The sequence below is a fragment of the Manis javanica genome, chromosome 3 (genome assembly GCF_040802235.1).
Source record: "Manis javanica isolate MJ-LG chromosome 3, MJ_LKY, whole genome shotgun sequence".
Classification (NCBI taxonomy): Eukaryota; Metazoa; Chordata; class Mammalia; order Pholidota; family Manidae; genus Manis; species Manis javanica.
The window spans coordinates 177099074-177120953 of NC_133158.1; the positions used below are offsets into that span (position 1 = coordinate 177099074).

At 39.1% G+C, this 21880-nt stretch overlaps 1 protein-coding gene across 1 annotated transcript in view; it reads right to left on the reverse strand.

Moving 5' to 3' along the window:
* TOPAZ1 (testis and ovary specific TOPAZ 1) overlaps window positions 1–17678 on the reverse strand; it is a 141547-nt gene extending 123869 nt beyond the window's left edge. Inside the window, exons 1-2 of the mRNA XM_073232452.1 lie at window positions 17361–17678; window positions 14420–16865 (exon numbers count right to left, since the gene is read on the reverse strand). Of these exons, the coding sequence (XP_073088553.1) occupies window positions 14420–16865; window positions 17361–17553 (2639 nt within the window). The 5' untranslated portion in view covers window positions 17554–17678. The remainder of the gene's footprint in view (window positions 1–14419; window positions 16866–17360) is intronic.
* Window positions 17679–21880: the final 4202 nt, after the last annotated feature.

A 21880-nucleotide genomic window follows, 5' to 3' on the forward strand; every position in this document is an offset into this window, starting at 1 on the left:
TAGGCCACAAAAAGAGCCTCAGTAAATTCCAAAAGATTGAAATCCTACCAACCAACTTTTCAGACCACAAAGGTATAAAACTAGAAATAAAGTGTACAAAGAAAGCAAAAAGACTCACAAACACATGGAGGCTTAACAACACGCTCTTAAATAATCAATGTATCAATGACCAAATCAAAACGGAGATCCAGCAATATATGGAAACAAATGACAACAACAACACTAAGCCCCAACTTCTGTGGGACACAGCAAAAGCAGTCTTAAGAGGAAAGTATATAGCAATCCAAGCATATTTAAGAAAGGAAGAACAATCCCAAATGAAAGGCCTAATGTAACAATTATCGAAATTGGAAAAAGAAGAACAAATGAGGCCTAAGTCAGCAGAAGGAGGGACATAATAAAGATCAGAGAAGAAATAAATAAAATTGAGAAGAATAAAACACTAGCAAAAATCAATGAAACCAAGAGCTGGTTCTTCGAGAAAATAAACAAAATAGACAAGCCTCTAGCCAGACTTATTAAGAGGAAAAGAGAGTCAACACAAATCAACAGTATCAGAAACGAGAAAGGAAAAATCACGACAGACCCCACAGAAATACAAAGAATTATTTGAGAATACTATGAAAACCTATATGCTAACAAGCTGGGAAACTTAGGAGAAATAGACAACTTTCTAGAAAAATACAACCTTCCAAGACTGACCCAGAAAGAAACAGAAAATCTAAACAGACCAATTACCAGCAATGAAATTGAAGCGGTAATCAAAAAACTACCAAAGAACAAAACACCCGGGCCAGATGAATTTACCTCAGAATTTTATCAGACATACAGGGAAGACATAATACCCATTCTCCTTAAAGTTTTCCAAAAAATAGAAGAGGACGGGATACACCCAAACTCATTCTATGAAGCTCACATCACCCTAATACCAAAACCAGGCAAAGACCCCATCAAAAAAGAAAACTACACACCAATATCCCTGATGAACATAGATGCAAAAATACTCAACAAAATATTAGCAAACCGAATTTAAAAATACATCAAAAGGATCGTACACCATGACCAAGTGGGATTCATCCCGGGGATGCAAGGATGGCACAACATTCGAAAGTCCATCAACATCATCCACCACATCAACAAAAAGAAAGACAAAAACCACATGATCATCTCCATAGATGCTGAAAAAGCATTTGACAAAGTTCAACATCCATTCATGATAAAAACTCTCAGCAAAATGGGAATAAAGGGCAAGTACCTCAACATAATAAAGGCCATCTATGAAAAACCCACAGTCAACATTATATTGAACAGCGAGAAGCTGAAAGCTTTTCCTCTGAGATCGGGAACTAGACAGGGATGCCCACTCTCCCCACTGTTATTTAACATAGTACTGGAGGTCCTAGCCATGGCAATTAGACAAAACGAAGAAACACAAGGAATCCAGACTGGTAAAGAAGAAGTTAAACTGTCACTATTTGCAGATGACATGATACTATACATAAAAAACCCTAAAGACTCCACCCCAAAACTACTAGAACTGATATCGGAATACAGCAAAGTTGCAGGATACAAAATCAACAAACAGAAATCTGTGGCTTTCCTATACACTAACAATGAACCAACAGAAAGAGAAATCAGGAAAACAACTCCATTCACAATTGCAGCAAAAAAAATAAAATACCTAGGAATAAACCTAACCAAAGAAGTGAAAGACTTATACTCTGAAAACTACAAGTCACTCTTAAGAGAAATTAAAGGGGACACTAACAGATGGAAACTCATCCCATGCTCGCGGCTAGGAAGAATTAATATCGTCAAAATGGCCATCCTGCCCAAAGCAATGTACAGATTTGATGCGATCCCTATGAAACTACCAGCAACATTCTTCAATGAACAGGAACAAATAATTCAAAAATTCACATGGAATCACCAAAGACCCCAAATAGCCAAAGCAATCCTGAGAAAGAAGAATAAAGTAGGGGGGATTGCACTCCCCAAGTTCAAGCTCTACTATAAAGCCATAGTAATCAAGACAATTTGGTACTGGCACAAGAACAGAGCCACAGACCAATGGAACAGACTAGAGAATCCAGACATTAACTCAGACATATATGGTCAATTAATATCTGATAAAGAAGCCATGGACATACAATGGCGAAATGACAGTCTCTTCAACAGATGTTGCTGGCAAAACTGGACAGCTACATGTAGGAGAATGAAACTGGACCATTGTCTAACCCCATATACAAAAGTAAACTCAAAATGGATCAAAGACCTGAATGGAAGTCATGAAACCATTAAACTCGTGGAAAAAAACATAGGCAAAAACCTCTTAGACATAAACATGAGTGACCTCTTCCTGAACGTATCTCCCCGGGCAAGGAAAACAACAGCAAAAATGAACAAGTGGGACTATATTAAGCTTAAAAGATTCTGTACAGCAAAAGACACCATCAATAGAACAAAAAGGAACACTACAGTATGGGAGAATGTATTTGTAAATGACAGATCCAATAAAGGCTTGACATCCAAAATATATAAAGAGCTCATACGCCTCAACAAACAAAAAACAAATAACCCAATTACAAAATGGGCAGAGGAACTGAACAGATGGTTCTCCAAAAAAAGAAATACAGATGGCCAACAGACACATGAAAAGATGCTCCACATCGCTAATTATCAGAGAAATGCAAATTAAAACTACAATGAGGTATCACCTCACACCAGTAAGGATGGCTGCCATCCAAAAGACAAACAACAACAAATGTTGGTGAGGCTGTGGAGAAAGGGGAACCCTCCTACACTGCTGGTGGGAATGTAAATTAGTTCAACCATTGTGGAAAGGAGTATAGAGGTACATCAAAATGCTCAAAATAGACTTACCATTTGACCCAGGACTTGCACTCCTAGGAATTTACCCTAAGAATGTAGCAATCAAGTATGAGAAAGACCAATGCACCCCTATGTTTATCGCAGCACTATTTACAATAGCCAAGAATTGGAAGCAACCTAAATGTCCATCGATAGATGAATGGATAAAGAAGATGTGGTACATATAAACAATGGAATACTACTCAGCCATAAGAAAAGGGCAAATCCTACCATTTGCAGCAACATGGATGGAGCTGGAGGGTATTATGCTCAGTGAAACAAGCCAAGCGGAGAAAGAGAAATACCAAATGATTTCACTCATCTGTGGAGTATAAGAACAAAGGAAAAACTGAAGGAACAAAATAGCAGCAGAATCACAGAACTCAAGAATGGACTAACAGGTACCAAAGGGAAAGGGACTGGGGAGGATGGGTGGGTAGGGAGGGATAAGGGAGGGGGAGAAAAAGGGGGGTATTAAGATTAGCATGCATAGGGGGGTGGGAGAAAGGGGAGGGCTGTACAACACAGATAAGACAAGTAGTGATTCTACATTTTGCTACGCTGATGGACAGTGACTATAAAGGGGTATATAAGGGGGACCTGGTATAGGGGAGAGCCTAGTAAACAAAATAATTCGTCATGTAAGTGTAGATTAATGATAAAAAAAAAAAAAGCAGTTCCTGTGTGGTGACCTCCAATGAGTTCTACACAATGATATAAAGGGCATATAAAAGTGTAGGCATAGGGTCTGTGTTTATACAGAGGATCAAAGCCTAATTTGGCTATCCCAAAAATGAACTAAGATATGATATGAAAAAGAACTTCCAACATCAGCACTCTCGAGAAGACTCATGCCAGAAGATGACCATCAAAAATCCCCAACAAAGATCCATGCACTGCTACGGGTGGAGATGCACTCATCCCACCAGTTCCTGGACTTGCCATGGGAATGAAGAAGGAGATATCTAAGCTGGCCTGTGCATACAGCAAAACAACAAATTTGACTGGATCTAAACTGTTGGAACTCAACCAAGAATTAGGAGAAGTGCAAATTGTAGCGCTCCAAAATCTTACAACTACAGACTATTTACTGTTAAAAGAACATATGGGATGTGAATAGTCCCCAGGAATGGGTTGTTTCAATTTGTCTGATTTCTCTCAGACTTTTCAAGTTCAGTTGGACAATATTCACCATATTATAGATAAGTTTTCACAAATGCCTAAGGTGCCTAACTGGTTTTCTTGGTTTCACTGGAGATGGCTTGTAATTACAGGTATGCTTTGGTTACGTAACTGTACTCCTATTATGTTTATGTGTGTGTGCAATTTAATTAGTAGTTAAAAACCTATACATGCTGAAGTTACTCTACAAGAAGGTATGTCAAAGAAATAATCAATCTTCCCATGTTTTCTTCCGCCTGCTACTTCTATAGCTTTTCTTCTTCCTTCCTAATTATAACCCTTAGGTAGAATTCGTGCCTCATAGCGAATTTACCGAGTATCATAATTCTTCCAAGTGGTAAAGACACCTCAAGACAAATGCTGGGCATAGAAGCCACAGGGCATAAAATATGCAAAGATGTAAAAAGCTAACCTTTTCAAACAATAAGGCTTCTCTCTCACTTACCAACTTAACATTTCCCTGTATGGCCCCGGAAGATGACTGGTTAGCCAGAGACAGGTAAGATTCCTCAAGGGAGGAACAAACTAAGACAGGCACAGTCGCAGGAGGGCCATCAGGTGAGAAAATGGGGATCAACAGAGGTGAGGGTTAGAACCTCCCCCCCTCTGTTCTGAGAGAAATCTTCTGCATACGTGGATGTTTTATTGCCCTTGTCTAGCTTGGATTAACACATAGTCTACAGGCACACACCTGATCATCTACATTTGCTCTCATACAACACTAAACTATGTTTTCTACCTTTATCTTGTATCTACCTACCACTTCAGCATTTTTTAAAAAATAATAATAATAAAGAGAGAAATGTGGTATCCACATATAAATCAAGTATAAAAATCAAATGAATATTCATATTTGAACTGACTGTTTATAGTTCATAATGCATGATCAAAACCAAAAGCCTCTGTGATGACTGCCCTTGTAATGTTCACCATGTAACTGTTTCACTATGTAAGAATTTGTTCTCCATGTAAGAACTTGCTCGTTATGCTCCAGAAGATTGGAGACTGATGAAAATTAGGCTTGGGGTGGATTAATGATTGTGCATTGAGCACTGACCCCCCTATACAGAATTTTTATTGTGGTTAACAACCATTTGATCAATAAATATGAGAGATGCCCTCACAAAAAAAAAAAAAAGTACACACTTCCAATTGTAAAATAAATAAGTAACCGGGATGTAATGTATAGCATAAGGAATATAGTCAAAATATTGTAACAACTTGGTATGGTGATGGCTGGTACCTAGAATTATCATGTATATAAATGTTAAATCACTGTGTTGTACACCTGAAACTAATATAATACTGTGTGTCAACTACCCTTCAATTAAAAAAAAAAAAGGCATCCAGGTTGGCAAGGAAGAAGTTAAACTGTTCCTGTTTACAGATGACATGATATTGTACATAAAAAACCCTGAAGAATCTACTCCAAAATGACTAGATCTAATGTCTGAATTCAGCAAAGTTGCAGGACACAAAATTAATGCACAGAAATCTGTTGCATTCCTATACACTAACATTGAACAAGCAGAATGAAAAATCAGGAAAAGAATTTCATTCCCAATTGCATCAGAAAGAATATAACACCTGGGAATAAACCTAACCAAGGACGTGAAAGACCTATACTTTGAAAACTACAAAATACTCATGAGAGAAATTAAAGAAGATACCAGTAAATGGAAACACATCCTGTGCTCATGGATAGGAACAATAAATATTGTCAAAATGGCCATCCTGCCTAGTCAACAGATTCCATGCAATCCCTATAAAAATACCAACAGCATTCTTCAACAAACTCAAACATATAGTTCTAAAATTCACATGGAACCAGAAAAGATCCCGAAAAGCCAAAGCAATCCTGAGAAGGAAGAATAAAGGGAAGGGGGTTACGCTCCCCGACTTCAAGCTCTACTACAAAGCCACAGTAATCAAGACAATTTGGTACTGGCATAAAAACAGACCCATAGCCCAATGGAACAGACTAGAGAGCCCAGATATAAACCCAAGCATTATGGTCAATTAATAAATGATAAAGGAGCCGTGGACATATACTAGGAAATGACAGCCTCTTCAAAAACTGGTGTTGACAAAACTGGACAGCTACATGCAAGAGAATGAAACTGGGTTATTGTCTATCCCCACACACAAAAGTAAACTGAAAATGGATCAAGGACCTGAATATAAGTCGTGAATCCATAAAACTCTTAGAAGACAACACAGGCAAAAATCTCTTCAATATAAACATGAGCAACTTTTTCCTGAATGCAACTCCTTGAGCAAGGGGACACAAAAGCAAAAATGAACACACGGGACTACATCAAACAAAAAGCTTCTGTACAGCAAAGGACACCATCAACAGAACAAAAAAGGCATCCCAAAGTATGGGAGAATATATTTCTAAATGACATATCCAACAAGGGGTTAAAATCTAAGATATAAAGAACTCACATGACTCAACAACTAAAAAGCAAATAACCCGATTAAAAAATGGGCAGAGGATATGAACAATTCTCTAAAGAATTTCAGATGGTCAACAGGCACATGAAAAGATGTTCCACATCGCTAATTATCAGGGAAATGCAAATTAAAACCACAATGAGGTATCACCTCACATCAGTTACGATGGCCAGCATAGAAAAGACTAGGAACAACAAATGCTGGTGAGGATGTGGAGAAAGGGGAACCCTCCTACACTGCTGGTGGGAATGTAAGCTACTTCAACCATTGTGGAAAGCAGTATGGAGGTTCCTCAAAAAACTAAAAATAGAAATTTCATTTCACCTGGGAATTCCAGTGGTATGAATTTACCCAAAGAATATAATTTCTCAGATTCAAAAAGACATATGCACCCCTATGTTTACTGCAGCACTATTTATAGTAGTCAAGATATGGAAGCAACCTAAGTGTCCATCAGGAGATGAATGGATAAAGATGTGGTACATATATACAATGGAATACTATTCAGTCATAATAAAGAAACAAATCCTACCATCTGCAACAACATGGATGGAGCTGGAGGATAGTATGCTCAGTGAAATAAGCCAGGCAGAGAAAAGACAAATACCAAATGATTTCCCACATTTGTGGAGTATAACAACAAAGCAAAACTGAAGGAACAAAACATCAACAGACTCCAAGAAGGGACTAGTGGCTACCAAAGCAGATGTGTGGGGGAGGGTGGGTGGGGAGGAAGGGAGGGAGAAGAGGATTAAGAGGTATTGTGATTGGCACACATGGTATGGGGGGATCATGGGGAAGACAGTGTAGCACAGAGAAGGCAAATCGTGACTCTCTGGCATCTTACTACACTGATGGGCAGTGACTGCAATGGGATATGGGAGGGACACAGTAATATGGGTGAATGTAGTAGCCTCATTGTTTTTTCATGTGAAACCTTCATAAGAGTGAATATCAATACCTTAATAAAAAAGTTGCTAAGAAAAAAAATTATACACTCAGAAGTGACTAGTGGTTACCATGGGGGATGGGTTGCGATTGGTGGATGGGGAGTGTGACGGGGATAAAGGGGCATAAAAATTCTCAATCATAACATAAATTGGTCACAGGGATTGGAAGTACAGCATGGAGAATATAGTCAGTGATTCTGTAATATCTTCCTATGTTGAAAGAGAGTAACTGGGGTGCAGATTTAATAATATGGGTAACTGTTGAACTACTGTGTGTATATTTGAAATCAATATAAGATAGTGTATCAATAATACTTCAATGAAAAAAAAGCAAAAACTATAAAGTAAGCAAAACTGTAATCCACACAAATATTTTATAGTTTTGTGTTGGAGTGGAAAGTTACAATTCTGTCTTGATGGAATAAAAAGGAAAAAAATGAAGGGCAGAAAGAGGAGATAAAACAGAAAAAGACTTGGGTGAGGGTACAGAAGTACAGAATGGTGAGAGAGAAGATCCCAGGAAAGAAGAGAGAAGAGTCATTTAAATTTTATGGCATTTTTATGTTCATTTATTGGATCTGCATGACTTCAAAATGATTGCTTATTGTATTTTTATTTATGAGAAGTATGTAAAATGCTGACTTAGGTTTCACTCAAGGGAGGGGTCTCTTTCCCATGGGCACCACGTGGACCAATGTGGCCAAGCCCAGAAGTTGCCCGCACCCCATGCGAGTTAGCCTTGACTCTGTGTGAGTCACAGCACAAAATATTCAGAGTTAGGGGTCCACTGGGAGAGGCACCCAGATTTCCTAGTGAGCAGCAAAGTAGGGCCTGGCCTGTAAAATGGAGGTGGGAGATGTTCCCAGAAGCATCACCTAGGGCAAGAGAATGAATGATCTCGAGATCTTGGCACTGAATTTCCACCTCAGAGACCACTGCAGACCCAAGGACCCTCTGTGCAGAAGCCACTGTAAGCCCCTCCACTCACCTGCACACTCTGAAGGGGGAAGCCAGGCTGGGGAGGTCTGTCAAGACTGGACAGCTCACAAAGAACAGCCAACCACTTCCAAAACTACCTGAACAGAACTGACTATGGTTTTGGGTCCCTCCCCAATGCAGAAAGGCTAGCTCAGCACAACCAGGATGAACTATATTTTTATTATGAACATCCAAGTCATAGTTTGAACAAATGTGCCACCTCTACACTTCCATGAAAAGAGCAACTTCCCTTTCTCTCAATTAGCCGAGAAAAAGGATCCTCCTAAAATAGACCACAGTCCACCCCAAGGGCCATAATCAGAACATCTGGGTGATTCTTGTGTGGTTCTTCTGACAGACTGAGGTGCATTTCCTCTTTGTGGGGGCTGAAATGGAAACTAAGAGAACAGTATTTAAAGAAAGCTTGATTAAAAATGGCTGAAATAAAAAAAAAAGAGGAGAGAAGAGAGGCTTATGAAACTTTATCCTCTACCAGGGCACTTTTCAAGGGGGTAATGAAATTTATGGGTTCCAACTAGGACTTCTTTCAAAAACACCCCAAAACCAAAAAACACGAGCAGAGTACAAAACATGATACTACATCACTTGCAGTAAGGAAAATATTGCTTTTGTAAATCTAGTTTTACATATTCATAAGCATGTATTGGATTGTAATGCAAAATGGACCTTTGCTATGGGTAATTGATAAAAGGTTTGAAGATGACTGATCTATAATAATTACTAGCAGAGCAAATTGGCAAACTATTGGCCCCCAGAAAATTCAAAAATGTCATTGCTTCCTTTTGAGAGGCTAACTAGCTAGCCAATTCAATGGACACATATTTACACATGCACACATTGTGTTTCTGCATAGGACTGCCACATATTTACTGGGACAATTATTTTGCAGGTATCAGTGGCCAAAAGCAGAGACATAGTACAGTATCCAATTCACTGGGCCAGAGGTTCCCTAGTCTGATGCCATGCTGTGAGGTGCTAGGTTTGCTGATATTACAAATGATTTCCCCATCAAGTACAATATCATATCTTCCATCAAAGACAAGAAACAGTGGTTTATGTGGTTCAAAAGAGAAAACGTTAAATTCAGCATGACATTTCTTTATACTGCCCCACCTGCTATTTTAAAGAGGAGGAAGAGATGAGAGAAGAAAAGGGATCAAAAGTAAAATAATGTTCTGTGGCAGTCTAAAGAGTAATTGAATTAAAGCCATAGAAAGAACCAAAATGCCATTCTTATAGCATGCTTTTTTGGGGAAGGGAGACAGAACTTTGCAGCAAGTTGCCCTGAGTTCAGATCTTAACCCTGTGTATCCTTTGGAAAATTAATCACTTTGACTCAATTTTAAAGATAGGGGCACTTTCAACCTCAGAATAATTTCACTAAATGAAATATAAGCAAAGCATCTAGCCCAGGAAACACACCAAGTACCACTTCTTTAATAACAGAGTGTAAACTTTTGTACTATAGAGTGCTTCAGATGTTCAGTGGAATGGGAGAATGGAGCAAGGTAAGCTTCTTAACACACAGGCCAAGGAGTTTAAATACAACAGGGAGAGAAAGAGAATGACCTTTACTTTTGGTGAAAACCTGGTTTTTGTTTTTTGGTTTTCTGGTCATTTGGTATGGTAAAATTGGTGATTAGACTACTCTACTCTAGAAGGCCAATCTCCTGGAGGGATCAACTGAGGCTAAATCAGATTCTAAGAAAGTAAGTGGGGTTGGTTACTTGAGACAATATAAGTTGCCAGGCCAGACCCATGCTGGCATGGGTCTAACAGGACGCAAATACTTGGGCAAAAGTGACAGGCTTTTATTTTCTGTGTATTGGTGCTAGGCATTCTCCCCCGCGCCCTCAACCACCCCCACCCACTCCAGCCCAGAAGTTTGCTATTTAACAGCTGTAGAATTTACAACGGCTTTTATGGATTTAGGCAAAAGTGCTATAACTGAGCCTCACTGATCACCAGCATCAATTCTCTACTGGGCTTAAATTTTGGTGCCTAACTTTCCAGTCTTCTCAATCTGACATCACCCTAACTTATCAAGTCATACTTCCCACTACTCTTCAGCATCTATTCGCTTTAGGAAAAAAGGAGTCACTGTCTCCAATTACATATACTCCAATCTAGATGCTTAAGAAACAGCCTGCAACATAGTAGGAATCAAAACCTTAATTCTCTCTCCTCCGTCAATGTGTGAGGGACTGTGCTTACAAAGATAAATGAGACATGAGCATACCCTGTTCTCAAGAAGGCCAACAGCCTAGCAAGTGAGACAGACAGAAATTATACCATCATGAAATCAGTACCATAAGTAGGTAACAAAAGCTGTTATGGAACAGAGAAGGGCTACCTCTGCCTGACGAAGTCAGGAAATGCTTCACAAGCTGCCGTACATAACCATATTCATATGTATCTTTATCTTTTGCCCACATTTTCTTCATTATTTTTCTTCCCCTACCAAACTTTTTTCCCTTTATTACTCTAAATCAATCTAAGCTTCAAGGATCAGTACAAATTTTGGGTTTCCCAAGATGGTCTTTTATTCTTTTCTAAACTACTAGTCTCCTTAGTATCTCAGTTTATATATTTTTGTTTCAAACACATTAGTTCCTCCCCAGCTATACAGTAATTCCCTTGAATTTTGGAAGAGTCTTAAAATTTCAATATACATTATCGATATTTTAGCATATAATAAAATTGTGACTGAAGATAATCCTATGTTCTAGTATAGATGAACTGTCCACTACTATTACAGACATTCTCAGATCTCCAGCTATACTTACTGACCAATTTAAAAGTTTCACCAATTTCATCCATTATACATTTCCAAGCTCATCAGTTCAAGTCTTAGTGAATTAGTTTTAATATGTGTCTACTGCTTTGGCTTTTAATATGGACTTCACCCACTATGGGGATTGATAATGAACATTATAATACAACTTAAACACCTTACAAATTCTCCCTAACCAAGTCTGAGAATATTTCCCCCAACAATTAAATCAAGTCAGGTTTACCTATCTGTTTTACCAATAAGAGGCAGTCCAGAGCATCTGACAGTATATAGGCCTAAACCTCCCATCTTCAAATTTCTATTCCTGTAAAATAGAAATTCTAACAGTCTTCAACCTCTTATGTGTTTTTGAGTGAGGAAAAAGGAATGTGTATAAACCAGCAACTGATTGGTAAAAGGGACAGAGTTAAAATGTGAAATTATATTTTAAGCTTCATTTAGTTCTAGAGTCATTAATAGCTTTCTATGCAACTATTAGCAGACCCTCTGGTTATCATGCCTCCATAATTTCTTAAGGTTTACTCTAGTACTGTGGATGATTGTGAAACTGGTATTTCCAAAACAGGAAAAAATTAAAATAACAACAGGAAATTTTTCAAGTTTATTTAAAAACCAAAATTTCAGAAGCAACTATGGAGAAAAAAAAAAGAACAGCCAGTAACAGTATAAGTGGTGCCTCTGAAGTGAAGGGAATTGAAATTCCAAGACAAGAGTATAAAAATTACTTGAAGTAAATCTGATTATTTATACATAATCCCAATTCCAAAACAAAGCAGGCAGGAAAAAAAAAAGACGGCAGTTTAGATAAGGGCAGTGGAAAATTAGTTTGGCCTCAGACTTTTCCACTACAACTCTCGAAGCCAGAAAGCAGAGAGGAGGAATGACCAGACAGTTATGATGAGGAAAAACATGAACTAAGAACTTCATACTCAAATTTCTCCTAAAACAGTCACCCTTATGTACCCAAGATCTTAGGAAACACAGTAATCATAACCTCCTTTTAAAAACAATTGCTCTGAAATCTAGCCAAGTAAGAATGGATCAAAATAGTCGAAGAACAGAGGAAAATAAACAGGGCTGGTGGTAACAAATGAGTCAATTCAAACACAGAACTAAGAGTAAAAAGTCTTTGGGGATTCAGACTATTGAAGAGAATGAAAATGGCACAAGGCACAACAATATGAAAAAAAATTTGTTTTAACAAAAATGTGGAGGCCACGATTGGGAGAAAAAGTGAATGTGTACTGATATGTTAATTTGTCATATCAGGAAAGTAAATACTGTGGTCTCAGTTAGAACACAGTTTTTAAGTCATGATAAAACTCAAACCTTTAAGTAATCCTTCTTATTAACTTGAGGGAGGCTTTTAGTAACTAATTTCTTGTAGGAGAGAAGTATATTGTTTCAACAATTCCTTTAGGTTCACATCAGCACTCCCCTCCCATTAAGTATAAATAAAACTAAATGTTTGCACTAAAAAATGGCATGGACCCATTTTTCTAAAATTATATCCATGTATATGCCTAACGAGATGTCTGGAATAATGGATACAAATTGTTAGCAATTAATTTGTTATTCTGGGTAGTGGGATTTCCTGCTCCCACCCTCCAGACCAGCCCTTTTACACTTTTAATGTAACCAACAGGTATCATTTTTACAAAACTGGCTATTATTCAAAAAAAGAAAAGAGAAAGAAAAAGAAAAATAAACTTCCTGCCTAATTCACAACATTGTTCTTTTTACCTTTGGCTCATCGTCAACATTTTGTTAGCTAACAGAGATGTTTACTCTTGAATGCAGGATTGCTCTAACATCCCTTTCTGTTCCTCAAAGGAAGCATGGTGTTAACAAGAGTTAAAATCACCTTCAATAACTACTTTTTATTGAGTTCTTCTTACTCATCCAGTGCCATGCTAAAACCTTCCCACACATTCTTTGATTTACTCCTCATAATCCTGAGGCAAGTACTTTCCCATTTTACAGATAAGGTCAAATAATTTGCCTAAAAGATCAAATAGCTATTAGGTGGCAAGAAGATTAAAAATCTACACCAGACTATAAAGGTCAAGCTCTTAATCACTAATTTCAAAGTAAGATAGGCCTAGATTCAAATCCAGATACTGTAATTAGCAGTGTGAGTTTGGACAATTGACAACTTGCCATCTTCGATTTGATATCCTCGAAAAGGGCAGAGTACCATCTTACCTAAGATAAGGCTCTTGGTCCTCCATTTAGAACATTGAAAGTACTCTACTTGGTGATAAGTTGTAAGTTCTTGTAACACTAAGCACATCAAGAAAAATATGATGTCATAAAACTAAAATTATAGAGAAACTGAAGTCATGTACCATTGAATCTAACTGGAAAGTGTTTTTGTTTCTTTTTCATTGTTTTCAAAACATTCCAATAATGAAGTATTATAACATACAAGTATAAATTAGAGCTTTAACAAATATAACAGTAAGTAAGACATGATATTAAATAACATTTGGGCAAACCGGAATAGATCACGTTCCTGAGCACAGAAGTTGTCACTTGGTTCCATTTAAAGTTGTCTTTGGCAAACTCACCATCTTTGAAGGTTATATCGTCATTTAAAACCATTATTTTAAAAAGTTAAAACAAATTTATGCTGTTTTCCTCAGAAAGTGGTTTAACTTTTAATTCTACTCTCAAGTCCTAATTACTTCAAATAAACTTTTCTAAGGCTTGTTACTTGAAATATGAAACTTTTGTCCAACAAGGAACCCAAAGAAAATGGGTTAAAATATAGTTTCTTAGTAAGTAATCTGGCTGAAATAAAAGTATGCCTGCATATTTGTAATAAAGCACATATGAAAATAAATTTAATTGAAGTTTGAAAGAAGCAATCTCGGTAATTTAAAAAGCCACTTTATAAATGACCACTTTAAATTTGAACAGGTAATCTGCTCCATTATAATTTCTAAGATATTTACAATTGCTTTATTTTGTTACTAAGCTTTAGCATAATGACATTTACAGGTCTTAGCAATAAAATGCTATATTGCAAGTAATAAACAACTGGGCTAAAAAAATAATGGAGCTTCAATGAACACCAAATAAACTAGTGACACCTAATAGCAGAAAGTGCTTTTAAAATCCCCAACAATAGTCTGCACCAAAAGGCATACCTGAACATGCATACCTCAAGTTATTGCTTGGTTCTTTTTTTTCTGGAAGTTCCATGTGCTTGGAGTCTGTTGACTGGTGCTCCTCAGTGATGTTGGGCTCCTGGCTTATCATGGGGATCTCTGCAGTAAGTAAGAACTCCCCTTCATTGGAGACTCCAAAGAGATCTGGGTCATCGTGAATTACATCAATTAAGAGGACATCATCTTCATATGCTTTAAGAATATCTAGAAACCCCACTTTAATTTCTGAGAAGTTCTTAGTCACTTCTCTGCCACTAATTTCAGAAGAAACTTGTCTGAATGTTTCTTGTTCATTAGAGAAGGCAGGACTTTTCTTTATACACCCAGGATCACAAGAAGTATTACTTTCAACTGAGACAGAAACAGCTTCCTTTTTGGAAATAAAATTACCTGGTTCAGAGAATTGATTTGATGGTTTATTATTGTTACCTTGCTTTAAAATGCTTGGAGAAATACTACAGGAATTCTTATTGCAGTACAAGTCAGAACTAGTTTGCATTGGAGTTACACTACTTTGTATGCTCAAAGATTGAGGTCCTGAAGTTACTGTGAAGACATTTTCTTTACTCCTATTCTGTCTCACCTCTGCTCCAGATAAACTGTCAAGAAGCTCTAGAGGACTATATGCTTCTCTCTCCAATGACTTGGCATTTCTTTCTTTTTTTTCTGCTTTATTCTTAAGTAAAGGAATTTTAAAATTAGTTAGCCGTCCTGTGTTCAATATTTTAACGAAGTCTGGAACCACAAGTGTTTGCTTCGCAATGCAGGCTTTTCGATGAGCAGTTTCACCTGTAGAGTTACTTGCTTGTTGGTCATTCTGGGAAGCCACTGTCGGATTAAGTTTTGTTAAATTTCCTCTATCTTTTTTCTTACTTCCCATTAAGTTTTGAGTCACCTTAGTAAACTGAGTATCTTCAGTAGTATTAGAAACTATCTCTGACAAACTTCTGCTTGGTTCTTCTGACTTCATCTTTTTATCATCGATTATAGGTTCTTTTATAACCATTAGAGAAGGTTCTACTATACTGACTGAAGATAAACACTTTAAATTAGAATCCAATTTTTCTTTATTTGAATATTCATTGTTTGTTTCTGTTATGGGACTTTGTAATGATAATTTGGAGTCAGTGAAGTGAGTTTGATTTGTTTGGTGTTTAAGAAAATCATCCTGCCTAGAATTTTCCTGAAACCCAGGAAGAAAGTTATTTGAATCTGGCAAGGAAGTCTTTTTCCAACATAGAGCAGATACTCTAGCACATGAATAAAAAGGCCAAATTCTTTTACCAGTCATTGGTACTGTTCTTTGACAGCTTAACTTTGATTCGTCAGCTTCATTTCTCAATTCTTCTTGTGAATATCTCTTTTCAATAGGATGGCAATCACTAGGTGATTTCACTACTGAGCTTTTCACAGACTTAAAATACTCTTTTGGCTCCACAATTTTACATTCCAAGGGCTCTGAAGTATTCTTTGTTTCCTCTTTCAAAAGTGGCTCAAGGGTTTTCTGAAATACAGCATTTACATGATGTTCAGGGCTTGTTTTCTTTCCTGTTTCTGGAAGACTTAATAAATGGTCTATTGGAGAGACTGTATTATGGTTCACTTTTCTAAAATGTTCTGAAGGACATTTCTTAGCCTCTGCTTCCTTACTCTCAGCAGCCATTTGGTTTCCTTGTAATACCAACCCAGGCTTGTTACATACGTTAGAGAAGTTTGCCTCAATAACTATTTCATCTCCTTTTTCAGACACCTTCATCCTTTTCCTGGGTTTTCTCCCAACATTGCTCTCCTCTACTGAGTATTTATTTTTTTCACTTTGAAGGCAGGAAAGCAAGCCATTATTTTTAGTTTGGTATAAATCATTTTCTTCAAGCAATAACTTATTTACTCCCACTAAGTTTTCTTCAGTTTGTAAAAGCTGAGGAGTATTATTTGTGTCACTCTTGTCTGCAAGACTCCTAAGGTTTTCTTTCTTTAACTTCAAGGAATTTTCTGGTATATGCGTACATCCACTGTCAGGCTTATATGTAAGGTTATTTTCATCATTACAACCCTTAGTATGGGGGAAACAATTGTAATAATGTAATTTAAAAATGGAATTAGTTTCTACTTCAGGTGACAAGCTGTTACAAGAATATTTCAGAGTATTCTTGTACAGTTCATCTTGGAATTCAACCTTAATATTTTGTGTAGCCTTATTTGCAGTTATTTTGAGAGGTGGGCTTTCTAAGTTTTCAACATTTTTAATCTGAAGTCTTCTTTTAATACCTTCTACCAAACCTTCCTTACCCAAAGACTGCAAGGAAGCTGTACTTTGAAATCCACTGCACTCCACTGTTTGGAAAGATTCCGAACTGGTTAATGATTCCTTTCTTACCAGGTCAGTCCCTGGCTGTGGATCATCACTTGAGGATTCAGTAACTTTTCTTTTTTCCTTGGCTGATCAAAACAACAAACATACCAGAAAAGATTTTATAGTGAAGAGAAAAAAGCAATACCACTTAAAAAAAAAAAAGCTATGCATTTTTACTTCCCTGAATAGCTATATGGAAATACACATTTGTTTTTAAATGAAAGACCCAATTTCTGTTAAGGAACTACATACAAACCTGTATAAATTCCACAGCAGCAGTATAAACCTCTAGCATTATCATTTCACACTAGCCAAAAATGTATCACTAGTACGAATTCCTCTCATAGTACAGCTGACAGGGCAAACACTTTAAGAGAATTCCTCGTTTTTCCCCTGGCCTAGTCAATCACGTGCACCAGTAAAGCCCACGCAGACTGAACCTAAACACTAGTGGTAAACAAGGATGGAACCTGCAGAGGTGCAAGGACTAGGAAGGGGAGGACCCCTGAGGTCTTTCTTACTGTGTCTGCAGGGCCCCCCAACACCCCTAGCGCCTCCACTCGCGGCTCCGCGTGCCTCACCCGACGCGCCCGTCTCTCCTCTCCCGGACGCCCGGCTGACCATTCTCCTCTTTTGCGAGCTCCCCTCGCGCTCCACGGCCTCAGGGCCTCCCGCCTTGCCGGGCCCCAGCCGCCGGCCTCGCTTCCTTGGGCCCCGCGCATCACCTCCACGTCGCAGGGCTGGCGCGGGGCCCGAGTCGGGCGGCCGCGGCATCCGCCTCCGGCCGCCGCCCTGCCAGCCGAGGGCAGCTGCTTCTGCTCGCAGGGGCCCGCCGGCCGTGCGAAGGTGGCACCCACACCAACCGCTCCGGCCCGCACCGCCTGCCGCCTCAGGTCGGGCCCGGAAGCGGAAGTGGGGCACGCGCGGCCCCGCGGAGCAAGCGCGGTGCGGCCCGAAGAGCGCAGGGCCTCGAGGCCGTGCGGCCCGCAGCCACCGGCGCTCCACGGGGAGCCTCCCGTCGCCCACGCACAGTCCTCCGCTGGGCCTTCCACAAGGCCGGAGCCTGGCGGGAACCGTTCACTGGGCATTCTCCCACATGCTGCCCCTTGCACCTGGCTGCTCGCAGGGACCACGCTTGGTCGATGGCTTCTGACTTCACTACAAGTGTCTTGGAGGGGTCTCAGCATCTACCTTCGCGATATGTTCACCCAGGTCTCCTGTAGGCACCTCAAACTCTGGATGTGCAAAACTAAGCTGATCTTTCCGTACAGGCTTGCCCCTCTTCTGCTGCTGGATGCATCACCATCCACCTAGGGAAGCCAGAAACCTAGAAACCATCAGACACACTTCTTTACACTCCATCCCCGACATCCGCATTGATTTGGTTCTACGTCCCGTGTTTGTCAGCCACTCTCCCTTGTTCATTACTGAGGCTCTGGCTCTCAGACTTTGCATCAGGCGACTGCATCAGCCTCCTGAGTTTCATTCCTGCTTCCGTTTTTGTGCTATTTCAGTCAAGGTTCCTTTCACCTACTGTCAGGCCATGCCCTTCAGTGAAAGGAGCTCCTGGCATTTCCCAGCTTGACCCTTCATGAACCTCCTTTGCTGAGAGACTAAAATGAACATAAGTTCAAATTGTTAAGTATGGTAATTACAGCTCTTTCTGATGTTATCATTGAGTACTTAATTTTTTTCTCCTTTTTTTATTTTGGTATCATTAATATACAATTACATAATATACAACATTACGGTAACTAGACTCCCCCATTAACATTCCCCACCACATACCCCATTACAGTCACTGTCCATCAGCGTAGTAAGATGCTATAGAGTAACTACTTATCTTCTCTGTATTGTACACACTTCCACATGCCCCCTCCGCCCTACATTATGTGTGCTAATTTTAATGCCCCTTATTCCCCCTTATCCCTCCTTTCCCACCCATACTCCCCAGTTCCTTTCTCTTTGGTAACTGTTAGTCCACTCTTGGGTTCTCTGAGTCTCTGAGCTGTTGTTTTATTCCTTTGGTTCTTGCTTTGTTCTTATACTCCACAGATGACGGAAATAATTTCATACTTGTCTTTCTCTGCCTGGCTTATTTCACTGAGCATAATACCCTCTAGCTACTTCCATGATGTTGCAAATGGTAGGATTTGTCTTCTTATGGCTGAATAATATTCCATTGTGTATATGTACCACATCTTTATCCAATCATCTACTGATGGACACCTAGGTTGTTTCCATTTCTTGACTATTGTAAATAGTGCTGCAATTAACATAGCGGTGCATATGTCTTTTTCAAACTGGTCTGCTGCATTCTTAGGGTAAATTCCTAGAAGTGGAATTCCTGGGTCAAATGGTATTTCGAGTTTTAGATTTTTGAGGAACCTCCTTACTGCTTTGCACAATAGCTGAACTAATTTATATTCCCACCAGCAGTGTAGGAGGGTTTCCCTTTCTCCACATCCTTGCCAATGTTTGTTGTTGTTGGTCTTTTGGATGGTGGCCATCCTTACTGGTGTGAGGTGATATCTCATTGTGGTTTTAATTTGCATTTCTCTGATGATCAGCGATGTGGAGCATCTTTCCATGTGCCTGTTAGCCATCTGAATTTCTTCTTTAGAGAACTGTTCAGATCCTCTGCCCATTTTTTAATTGGATTGTTTGTTTTTTGTTTGTTGAAGTATGTGAGCTCTTTATCTGTTTTGGATGTCAACACTTTATTAGATATGTCATTTATGAATATATTCTCCCATACTGTAGGATGCCTTTTTGTTCTGTTTATGGTGTCTTTTACTATACAGAAGCTTTTCAGCTTGATAGTCCCACTTGTTCATTTTTGCTTTTGTTTCCCTTGCCCGGGAAGATATGTTCATGAAGAAGTTGCTCATGTTTATGTCCAAGAGATTTTTGCCTATGTTTTTATCTAAGAGTTTTATGGTTTCATGACTTACATTCAGATCTTTGATCCATTTACTTTTGTGTGTGGGGTTAGACAATGATCCAGTTTCATTCTCTCACATGTAGCTAGCTGTCCAGTTTTACCAACACCATCTGTTGAAGAGGCTGTCATTTCCCCATTGTATGTCCATGGGTCCTTTATATGTTTGGGTTAATATCTGGACTCGCTATTCTGTTCCACTGGTCTGTGCCTCTGTTCTTGTGCCAGTACCAAATTGTCTTGATTACTGTGGCTTTATAGTAGAGCTTGAAGTTGGGAAACGAGATCCCCCCTGCTTTATTCTTCCTTCTCAGGATTTGGCCACTTGGGGTCTTTTGTGGTTCCATATGAATTTTAGAACTATTTGTTCCAGTTCATTGAAGAATGATGTTGGTATTTTGATAGGCATTGCATTGAATTTGTAGGTTGCTTTAGGAGGACCATTTTGACAATATTAATTCTTCGTAGCCAAGAGCATGGGATGAATTTCCATTTATTAGTGTCCTCTTTAATTTCTCTTAAGAGTGTCTTGTAGTTTTCAGGGTATAGGTCTTTCACTTCCTTGGTTAGGTTTATTCCTAGGTATTTTATTCTTTTTGATGCAATTGTGAATGGAATTGTTTTCCTGATTTCTCTTTCTGCTAGTTCATCATTAGTGTATAGGAAAGCAACAGATTCTGTGCATTAATTTTGTATCCTGCAACTTTGCTGAATTCAGATACTAGTTCTAGTAGTGTTAAAGTCGATTCTTTAGGGTTTTCTATGTACAATATCATGTCATCTGCAAATAGTGACAGTTTCACTTCTTCTTTACCAATCTGGATGCTTTGTATTTTTTGTTTTGTCTGATTGCCGTGGCTAGGACCTCCAGTACTATGTTGAATAACAGTGGGGAGAGTGGGCATCCCTGTCTTGTACCTGATCTTAGAGGAAAATCTTTCAGCTTCTCGCTGTTCAGTATGATGTTGGCTGTGGGTTTGTCATATATGGCCTTTATTATGTTGAGGTACTTGCCCTCTATACCCATTTTGTTGAGAGTTTTTATCATGAATGGATGTTGAATTTTGTTGAGTGCTTCATCAGCATCTATGGAGATGATCATGTGGTTTTTGTCCTTCTTTTTGTTGGGCAAAAAGACTTTTATAGAGAGGAGTAAATAAAGCTAAAAAGAACCCGTTCTGGGGTTATGGGATGAGAGCATGGCATGATCAGATAGATCAGAGGTGTCTGATGCTGAGGTGAGCCTATTCTGGGGTGCAGAGAGGAGGTATTATATGTTGACTTGGGGAGGGGGGCCAAAGTTCAGAAACTGGAGGAGAGTGAAGCTTAACAAAAGTTTGGTTAACAAGCATTTGCTCCAGTTGATCAGTGAGGACAAGGCTTTCAGCTAATCATTTATGAGGCAAGAAAGGTAATTTTGAGGGTCTGTGTCTGGCCTTGACATGGGTAAATAGAAGAGGCACATGTGAGTCTTATCTCAGTTATATGGGAAAAAGTGGTTCTTTACAGTAAGCCATTTTATGGACCAAAGGATAGGAATTTCTTAACCTTCCCTGTCTTCCTGGATCACAGGGGTCAGGTAGAATTCAATATTGTCACCACTGGAAGATAGAAGATTCCTCCCAAGTACTTACCAGTTTAATTTTTCTCATGGCACTTCCAATGTGCCATGCAGTGTACTTGTTCATTATCAGTGTCTCCAGCCCCCAGCTAGCTCAGGGCTTTTCTGCATGCCCTGTTGCATGTCTACCACTGGAAATGGTGCCTGGCACAAAGCAAGTGCTGAGTACACATTTGTTGGAGGCATGGGGCCTGGAATCCTCTTTTTTGAGGGATTGTAGAGAGCTGGCCTATAAGTTGAGGCTAAGGAAGGCTGATCTGGAGGGGCCACACAGGACAGCAGGAAGGAGGGGCCCTTGCCACAGTCCCTGTGTTAGAGGGAAATATTGCAAAGGCAGGTAACAGATTGAAGTGACTGTGAGGAAGAAAAGTTCCTCTTTGAGAACCAAGAAAGTGTTTTACTGGCCTCTCTTCTCTTTGTACTTAGTGTAAAGCCTGTCCAGTGGTCAGTCCTTAGCTGATTAACATTTATGGTGTCTCCATGTATATTCAAGGAAGGAGTTGGGAAGGATTTGTGTTTGTTCTTATGTTGAAGAACAC